General features: G+C 43.1%; 1 protein-coding gene across 1 annotated transcript in view; it reads right to left on the bottom strand.

The window, feature by feature from the left end:
* Window positions 1-4,674: 4,674 nt before the first annotated feature.
* Window positions 4,675-10,609, bottom strand: part of Arl5 (ADP-ribosylation factor-like 5) — a 40,584-nt gene continuing 34,649 nt past the window's right edge. The window contains exon 6 of the mRNA XM_075681951.1: window positions 4,675-6,019. Within this exon, the coding sequence (XP_075538066.1) occupies window positions 5,968-6,019 (52 nt within the window). The 3' untranslated portion in view covers window positions 4,675-5,967. The remainder of the gene's footprint in view (window positions 6,020-10,609) is intronic.

The raw sequence follows: 10,609 nt of genomic DNA, 5'->3' as shown, positions 1-10,609 counted from the left end.
ACTTGTGGTGCTTGCAGGAGCTTCTGGCACCTATGTTTCGCGATGCATGGCCTTTAAAGGTGAGGGTGCGGGATTTCAATGCCACCTATTGTATTTTTGGCTTCGTACTCTATTCTAACATGCATGTCACATTTTGGTTCATCTTTACGGAAAAAAAGGTGTGTTAGAATTGAGTGAATGTCGTACTTCTGCTATAAACAATAATCATTGCACGCGCACATTCTTTGCTTGCTGATGTTGCCAAGAATCATTTTGGATTTCCTGTGTTATGTCGAGGTTTGATTGTATGCATCACTGGTTACGAAGTGCGACTTCAAGTAGCCAAACTCCTGTTTCCTCTCTGCATCCTTTTTGGCTTCTGAAGCAATGACTGTCAAGGCAGGGAACACCTGATATCTTCCTCGTTCTTGATTGAACATGCTCGATCAGTTTCTTTCTGAAAGAGAAGCACCTAGCCATGCACCTTAAACAAGTGCCAAAGCCTCTGCATGCTATGTCCAGTATTCGCAGTAAAGAATAAGCACATTTACACAGGCTCTATTAAAGCACCAAAAGGTCGGTCTATAGGGAAAACTTCTTCAAAAGGCCAGGCTGAAGACATGCGGTGGTATGGGGCATGTCAACCGTCTACAAGAGGAAGCACTGAAAGCAAATTTTGGCACTTTGTACGCTCGAAGCAAGTGGCCCCACAAGGAACATTATTGCTGGAATTTGCTGGTTCCAATGCTGGAACCGATTGGAATGGCTAATTAGTGTGCAACTTGAGTAAAACTGTATAACCATGCAGTTGAGCAATATTGTATAAGCATGCAAACAACTTCATTCTAGACAACAATGTATATTTGCAAACGTGCGTGAAACCACTTTCTTTTTTTTTTCCTGTAACCACTTTCCAATGTGCCATCCCGCTATCTGTTAAAAACCATGCTACAAGTACGCAACGTCTTCTTCTTTTGTGCACCGGGTTTCACAACTGGACTTCAAAGATATGGAAGAAAGCAAACCCTAAACTCCATCTCACAAGTTGTTTGCAGCACTGCCCTTCGAAGGTTCGAGGCGTACACAGGTAATATCCTTGCACAGCGGAATATAATTTTGGGCGCAACTGTCCAATTATTGGTGGGTTTATAGAGTTCTATTTTTGCTTGGTACATGATACATACAGTAATACGCGACATGTTAGCCATATACTGTGAATTGTTGAGGCATTCATCAGATGACGTGGCGCAGGTGAATACGTCTCGCGGGGCATTTGGCCGTCGTTTTGGCTAAAGAGTCCCGCAGCTTCCGCAGTCCTGCAAACGACTTGCAAGTCAATCGAAAAGTCGACTTCCCCACACACCTGTAATGTGAAGTGGCACAGCGCATAGGACGGCACCGACACGAGTATTTTGTAAGGTAGCGCTGTTAGCAGGCGTCAAGAGTGTGGCATATGTAGTGAATGTGACCCAGTACTCTACGACAGGTAGGCCATTTCAATGAGTATTTCAATGAGTATTTCAAGTATTTCAATGAGTCGCTTCCATCTGCCAGAGCTCTGGTTTCAGTTTACAGCATAACGTCACATTACAATAGTAGTAATTAATGTGGTTTCTTCTTTTTCCTTGACACTTACAATACTTAGCAGGCAATGTTGTAGAAGCTGTGCAAGTATAGGGTGGTCATAGGAGTCTCACTCCATGCATTTCACAATGGAGTTGTTTTTAATGTGCAATGCTTTTTACAAATAACTGGCTTCATGTCCTACATCTACGACTTATGGACGTATGGTCACCTAAAATTACACATTTCTGCACCTTTGTGCTTCCAGTATGCAGCGCGCTCCACTTCCATTGCATGCTCTGTGGCCGCTGGGCACAGAAATGTACTTGACATTCTGCTCACTTGGTGGTAATTAGGCTCAGATCTGCTATGCTTTCTTTATGTGATAAACATGCCATATTTTGCGACTAAATGTATTAGACTTCGTGTTACGCTGAATTATGTGGCTTGTACCTCCATCTTTTTTTTTTTTTTATGTGCAATGCACCGTTTTTGGGCTGCAAGTGCCAAGCAGTGAGAGAAATCTTCTGTATATTTCACAACATTGACTGCTGTGTACAGAACAGAAAATAGAAAGTCAGCGCCTATGGACATGGTCAGTCGTCATGAAATTTCAAACAAAAGTTCTGAACCTAGGGCAAACAAACTTTTCTGCAAACTACATGAATGTGCAGCGATGAGCGACTACATTTTAACAAATGCACAGTGCTTAATCACACTGCACATTTAATCATTAGTATTGCATAGAGGAGCATCACAAGAGCCTTCCAGATGGGTGGCAGCAGTCACCCATCAAGCCATGTCTGCTAATGCAACTGCACTCCTTCCCATTTGCTCTTCCAACACCTAAAGCACGTCTCATAAGTTTGGGTTAGTCAAAAGTCTTGTTATGGCCTTATAGTTCTAAGGTAGCACTTTCTTTTCAAGTCATAATGTGTTTTCAACAGCACCTTTCAGTCACACTAACGCCAACAGGCAAAAGGACATTTTACAGTAATCGGCTGTTAAAGGGCCCCCCGCCATGTTTGGGCATTGCAAACAAACAAGCGCTGCACCTAGATCAATGGTGGTGATCGTGTCTGCGAAGCATGAAGCAGCTGTGAGGCACGAAAATGGTTGATATTTCAAACAAAAGGCCCATGCTTTGTGAGAGCCAAGGTCACATACACAAATGCCTATACGCAATACACACTGCTTGCAAGATCATGAACCACGGCAAGTAACTGCGGTTAATCATCCAATGCATAACGTGCAATACTGCCACTGGCGATGCGTCATGCAGCATAAAAGAAAAGAGGCACGGCTGGTACGTGACCATGAACATGAGCAGTCCCTCGACTCTGGTGCGAGAGAAGACAGGGAAGGAATGCCGCTTGGGGACGCTAGTTGAGGCAAAGAGGGAGAGCGTGTCCGTTTACAGTAGCACTTGCCTCCTGGTGGCATGGTAGCAGGGCAGTTCAATTTCTTCAATCTCCTCCAATAATGAACAGATTTGAAAAATTATTCAAGTATAACATTCCCTAGACGGTGGCTTATAAAGCTATATAACAAAAATTAGCAGTGGAGCTTCGCAAGGGGCCCTTTAAAGGGTTCCTTATAAGGTCTGGCCATATTGAGCTGACAAGTGCAGTGCATACAATGCGTGCTAACAATCATGTCTGCTAAGCATTACATCGCTATGTGTTGTGGAAAGAGCCGAAATTTCAAACCAAACGCCATCTGCCCTACTCGCGGGTGCCGCGCTCCTAGCCAGAGAGGTGAAGTATATGCGCCTAAATATGTGTCTGTGCTGTGATGTCGCTAATAGCGACAAGCAGCTTCGAAAATTATTCAAGGCAACATCTGTTATTTGTGTAATCTGTTGCTTCAATAGACAAATTAAGTTTAGAGAAATAATAAAATCAAACCGAATGTATGAGTGTTTTTGTTTTACTTCGTGCCGTACCAAGAGATGTACTACCATTTCGCCTGCTTGTTTCCATGTCGTTCAGTCGCGCGCTCTGACAGCAAAACTGTTACTTTCTACCATGTTCCAGCATGCGATCATGCTTTGTGATCCGTTTGCGTCTGCCTCATTGTTCGAGTAGCACTGATTTACAACGCTAGCTAGGGGTTCTCATGCACAGCGTGCAAAATCGTATGCTGCGCGAAACGAAACTAACGCAACAGCTTGTATACGACACCGTCAGCGGAAATGTGGCGCACAGCAAATAAGCGAGAGAGAAAAAAAAAAAAAAGAAGAAGGCAGGGCCTGTGACATATGCGTCACGCGATCCTTGAGCTTCTGTATGGGAGAACGCAGGGAAGTAATTTCACTACTGGAGGCTGATGGGGCAAGTAGAGAGAGTGCCTATGTTGGCGAAGATGCTCGCCTCTTGAAATCATGGGTTTGCGGCACTCAAATATTTGTTTCAGCTATTAATGAACCAATTTGAAAAATTCGTATGGTAGAACGCTCCCAAGAGGGCACGCAACAACATCCAGCATATAACTGAAATTTTATATGTGGCATGGTGAGGAGCCCTTTAAGGGTTTACGACACGGCTTCTACGTTCTCCACACGTAACCAATGGAAAGTTCTAGCCACTAAATATACATTTTTACATTTTTTCAATACTGCTTTAGCAGAACACTGACATGGAAACACGAAAAACAGTGCTCGTGGCGACATTTGGCGACACAATGCTCAACCACATCACTTAGGACTGTTATTGCTTCCTATGGCTACGTACTTGCATCAAACAATGTAAAAGTTTTCACTGTGGCATGACCTCCCTAGTGTCAGATTTTTACCTGCCAGGATATTTTGCATGACGTAAACATTCTACCACATTCTGGCTTGAACAAGGCATGACAAGAAGTCCCTACAAGCACAGAGATTTGCATTTCGTAGCTGGTATTTCGCAAATATACAGTAATGTCAAAACACATATGCACCAGCTAAACCTTTCTTGTATTTCACTGCCTTTGGTGTCAGCTTTTTGCAAAGCCTGCATGAGAACGCAGGATGTGAAGGTACGTATTAGATTACAGGCACACACCATCAGAAAATCTATTTTCCAAAACTTTCTCATGCATTAGGCTGCTTATTATTTGTTGAATAAATATTTCAACAAAGGAATGCAAAACAGGTAGAGCACAAATGATTTTTATATTATAGCATCCTGGAGCACTGCACCTTTAGCTCCCCACAGAACTGCACAGGATTACAAAGCATTCAAAGGTAAAACAGTGATGCAATATGCATGACTCTGTAAGCACCAACACATGCGCACAGGTCTGGGGTGCTTCTTAGTGTGTCATGAGAAAAAACACTTATACTGTACATACAATACATCGCTATTAGAGCTTTTATGCCTATCGTAGTTTATTATGAAATTTATCTTCTTTTTTTTTGCATTTCTGTACACGTACAGTGAAACTGTGATAGTGCAAATGAAACTTGCAAATCATAAGAGGCTTGCTTGTCAAAATGAATTTTAATTACGATTCCCATTAATTACTGTCGAATACTATAGATGTTTGCTTTGTGAAACAAAGGTGATGAGGTGCACAATAAGCTAGTAATCTTTAAAAACGAATGCTCAATGAAGTATGCTTATTAAAAACGACTATGTACAACAGGACTGCACACAATAATGTTAGTGTGGATACCTGATGAGCCAGTCTAAACGTCATTTCCCAAATGGGTAAAGCATGTTACTGCTCCTACTTGAAACAAGCCAAAAATGATAAGAATCCAAACAGCAGTCAGATGCAAGCTATAAGCACATATACATTGAAAAGAAAAGGGAGGGGGGAAAGAAAAAAGAAAGGGCCGTAAGATGGCCATAAGCAAAATAATTACAAAATAACCTAGAAAGAATGGCACAGATGCGCATGCGCGTGTACAAAAGAGCACACTGCCATGCATGCCATGTCTGCGGCACAGGGAAACCTAGGACAAGAGACTATCACTTGCAGCACAAACAGTTTTGCTCAGTAAAAACAAGCGAGAAGTTTCTCTTCTTATGTACACATGTTGACAATGTAGCAGTAAGTCATGTGCACGCAATGTCATGTGCCGCTGAGGCTTCCGCACTCTTTTGTGCAAACACCAAAGCACCATGGCAATGTCACACGGTCGATGTGGGACAGGGCCACAGGTCACACCACTGAGTAGTCTGTTTGCTTGCCGTCGCCCCTCTTGTGTTCGCAAGGTACACCCTAGAACATACGTTGTCATGGCAATGGCAGTCCATCCACGACAACTGCCGCCAGAGGAAGCACGTCGCAGCACTCGGGGGGGCCATGCCGTCGTTCCATGACTTGTCATCCCTGTTCGAAGACTGGAGAGATGGAGGCAGCGGATGCTGCGCAGCTGCCCTCTTAGGTCATATCACAGCACGTAGTCTGTCCTTGGGTTTTCTACGGGAACAGCTGCTATCACTTCTTGTTTTTCAGCTGTGAATACACCCATTCCAGCCCCTGGTATAAGCTGCAAGGAAGCAAGCAGAAGATATCATAACATGACTATCTCCACATAGTTTACAATCTCGACTGTTGATAAAAGCAAAGTCTCTGTGCTTGTTCAGAATGCATAACAGAACCATAGCAGAGAAACAAGGAGCAAGGCAATGTTCACTGTTCCCCTGCACATGTTCTATGACGAATTCTGAACTGACGCATAACCAGACTACTACTCTCTGTTAACGCTGTTACGTTCTGTTATTCTAGTTGACTTTTGTTAATGTGATATTGACCGGACAGACAAAACTGATCGAATTACCCAGTACCACTGCTTCATTTCAACACACCACATTTTCATTTGGCAGTATTTACCTGATTCGTATGCGCCCCGGAACCAAATGCACGCCCAAATTAAACGCTCATCACATTTTATAACACATAAAAATGTAGCTTGCCTCCAATTCTGGCAGTCACAAATAAGATAGAATTTTTAGAGCATTTAGTAGAGCTTTTTATCACTGCATAGTACCAGGTCGTCGAAACTAAAAGTTTTCAGGTTCGGTTCAGGTTCGGTTCAGGTTCATAACAGTTCAGAATTAAGAAGAATTAAAGGTTTTAAAAAATAATCTTTTTCGGCCTTGCCCACAAATTTATTTTGCCGAAAAGCAGTTTATTTCTACCCTAATGTGGCACGTACCGTTGTATGTGTGGTGTCCTTAATATTGCGCATGAAATAGAATACACTGTGACCCAAGGCACACAGACATACTGTAATTTGCTTTTGAAGGCCACAGTGCTTAATGCCTTGCAAACAGATTTAATACCATTTAGTTGCGCCGGTAGGCTGCTTTACATGTGTGCGCACCTTGCCTGTTGAGGTTTGAGACCAGTGAGGGACTAATATATACAGGCCGATATGATACACGCCTGTGTGACAAGCTGTGTGACAAGCTGTGTGACAAGGATGCTGTTTTAATCAGCCTGCAACAGAGTTCTAGCTACACACACATGCAAGTTCCGTTACTTAGAAGGGCTAAAACTTAGACCCTGTCACATTTTTCTTGCTCATGTGTTTGCATTATGCCAGTACACCTCTCCTACTGACGTGTCACAGTCCGGTGGGGTACGTGAAGACGCCAGTGACAGTGGATGCCTACGTCCTAGCCACCTCAAAGGTGCTGGACTTCAGACTGCCCAGTGAAGCGCCCACAATCACCGCCATTACGGCAACCACGACGACATATCGGCAAGCAGAACAGTACGTGTGTGCTTAGGAATGTTGCATTTATAGACATTCTAGACTATTACTGTTATCTTATCGTTCAGTTATTTGTAGAGTGTAACATATCTTGTCTCTGCAATACAGACTGTGTTGTCTGTACAAAGCACCAAACGGCCGTGTCAGTTTTGAAGGGGCCCTGAGCCACTTTCTATCGAAGGCGAGAAATGGATTTGAAGTTAAATTAGACTATTTCAGAAACGCTTTGCCACAAAAAGATCTTCAATGTGTTCAGCAGAAGCGAAGTTATTGGCAATACATACTGTTTATGGTGCTTCCGCTCCCTCTTCAATGATTTGCACTGCGAACGCTACGTCAGTTGCAGGGCATGACCACAACGCTCTGCCTACTGAACATCATGGCACGCAGTTCAAATTTGATTTTGGATGTTCACGTAGATGCAACTATTTTAGATTTCGGCACCTACGATCCGCCAATACTGCAGTGCGCTCAGCCAATGGACTCGTCGCAAGCACCCCGTCGCAGCCATGGAATCTATGCTATGTAGCAGACCGCAAGCTAGATGCAACTGCACTGTTTGCTTTGTGCACAACAGGGCTAGAGTGTGTGCTGCCCTCATGTGCTCCTGTCTGGCCGTGCTACGTGGTACGGACTAGCTTTGTCCTGCACCAGCTTGACAGACAGATAGTAGCCACATACATCTTGTGCATTTTGAAGCGCTCTCATTACGAAGTGAAGTCTGCCTAGGTGTCTACCCAGGAGCAGCCAGGAGTGAGCACGCTGGCAAGTGTGCTTGTGGTCTGACCTTAAGTTTTGTGTGGATCGAGGCTTCTTTAGTGTTCAAAACTAGTTGAAATTAGGAAGACCCGATGGCTACAACAATAAGCAGGGCAGTCGTGGCGGAGCGTGAGCAGATGATAGTCGGATTTTTCTGGAAGAACGTAATTATTAAAATTCGAAAGGAGATTTTCGTTTACTTCAGCCTGTTTATTAAACTAAGTCAATAAATATGCACAGTAACTGTAGTAAGAAGTGCACTGATGCAAACACCCTTCTTGATTGACGCTATTGGCCAAAAGCAGCCATGTATGGGAATCTTCTATATTATGAAATAAAGTGTCCAAAAAAGAGTGAGAAACAGGCTCCTGTTCAAAAGAGAGCGTTTAAGAGAAAGGTGACTCTGCACTTCTCTTGCAGGATCCACACACCGCGCACTACTGCAAAATTTGGCTGAGATGTTCCCAACAGCGTATGCTATGCGTGGATTGTTTTCTTTCGGCAAACCCAAGGTGTGGTTCAGGGCACCTTTGAACGATTCTGAGCCGACATCATTTATATATTATCAGACGTGCTTACCACATTAGGAGTTCTTGAACTAATTTGTAGTTTGGTGCATAGTTGATGGAGAGGAATTATTTCATGGCCATGTCACAGTGCACCCAAAAAGCAGCTAATGAGGCTGTGTTTTCTTCTAGTTACAGTAACATGAACCTACACCGATGGGGCCTCGTACCACTCCATGTACAGGTACCAAGTAGAGCAAACTTGTACCACACTGACTTCTTTTCAGTTCTAAATAAATATATTTATTAATTATGCACATAACTGGGCCTATATTCACAAAAAAGTTTGTATACTAGAGACGTTTGTAAGAGCAGCTGCCAACCAGTCATCATATGAGTGGCCAGCCAATGGCAAACATCACTTATGAATTAAAAGCTTTGTGAATTCGGCCCCTGGTTTGAAGATTCAACGGAGGGATTTCCCTCCCTCTTTCAATGTCGTTGTCACATGAAGCATTGCCTCGTCACAAATGACAATGTCCCAAGCACAACCGGAAAGGATGTCAGCAGTTTCAATGCTATAGGTTTTTTGTGAGTACAGTGCGATTACAACCGCAGCTGAGCCGACCGTGCACAGCATTAAAAGAACAACAGGTACTGCTGCAGCACATCATCTTCCACGTGGGCCACTGTTTTATATTCTGCATTTCTATAATGATTCCTCAACCATCACAAACACGGTGATGGCCTATGCCTAGGCCGTCGAACCCTCCCATTTTGCCAGTTTGTCCTGCGATGCAAGCGTTTCTTCGGAGTCCCGAAAACTTGTGATGTGACTCTTCTGCGACTACCTTAGCACATGAAATAAATGTTCTTTTGAATAAGCCTGCACCCACCGCGATAGATAGGCCAGTGTTTACAGCGTTGCACTGCTGAGCTCAAGGTGACAGATTCGATGCTGGCCGCATTTTGATAGGGTGTAACGTAAAAATGCTCATGCACAAAGATTTAGTTGCATGTTAAAAAAACCCCAGGTGATCAACATCTGGAGTCCCCCACTACAGCATGGGAATTTGATTCATTTTTAATTAAAGTCTGAAGGCTGCACATCACAAGCAGAAACTTGTTGTGTCACCATCTTGTGATAACACTGGCGACAGCGCTGGCAATACAGAAAGTGTTACTGTATTCACAAGCAAGGTGCAGCTCTGGGAGCAATGGTTCAGTATGGTGAACCAGTGAACATTAACTTACAGGACACAAGAAGGTGCAGATCGGTGGTGAACCTCAATACATTTTATTGATAATTAAGTATGTTTTGTGCATCGCTTAACTGCAGATGTCGCTAACAAAAAAACAAATCAAAATGTACAATAACAAGGAGCAAGAGAACGAAACCAGGAATATTACAAAGAATCCACCAACAAGACATAAGACTTACCCAGTCATTGCAGCCTGTCAAAAATGTAGAAGAAAGTACTGCCAGAAAAGGAGTTCAGCTGTCTTTATGTGTGGGTAGGCTGCAATCACTTGGGCTTGTTACATCTATCTGGTTGCCTTCTTTACCAGGTTTCTGGTTTAGTTTTCTTGTTCACTGTGTTTTCTAGTTCTTGCTCTGTTTTCTTGTTATCTGTACATAAGCCATACATAAATGTACTGAGATAAAATGATAAAATTTTGCTGTATGTTCAGCACTTGTGTGCATTCTGCCAAGTCCTCTGCTAAGTTGATACAAACCGGTTTACCATAATGCGTCTGCAAATTAAAATGCACAAGTCACACTAGGCCAAAGACCATTTGCTGTACCACACAAATGACTTGGTCATCATTCATAAACAGATACCAAAGGACATTTGGTGGCAGCTTCCAGTTACAATTAAATGCTAGGTCCTAAGAATGCAATAATGCAAACGACCTCATGTTTCTGTACACCTGCTGTACTTATTCAATTATAAGGTGAGGGTGTCAGATAGAGGACCCAACAAAAATGAATTAAGTATGCATTCTAATAAATAGTGATACAGAGTAGCCGACAGATTAGTCAGACTCGGCAGGGATTGCCCAAAATAACCAATAATCAGAAGCTCCCGGAATA

Source organism: Dermacentor variabilis, chromosome 2, assembly GCF_050947875.1.
Source record: "Dermacentor variabilis isolate Ectoservices chromosome 2, ASM5094787v1, whole genome shotgun sequence".
Classification (NCBI taxonomy): Eukaryota; Metazoa; Arthropoda; class Arachnida; order Ixodida; family Ixodidae; genus Dermacentor; species Dermacentor variabilis.
The sequence above is the reverse complement of the archived record's forward strand: the minus strand, read 5'-3'. Positions and strand labels throughout refer to the sequence as shown.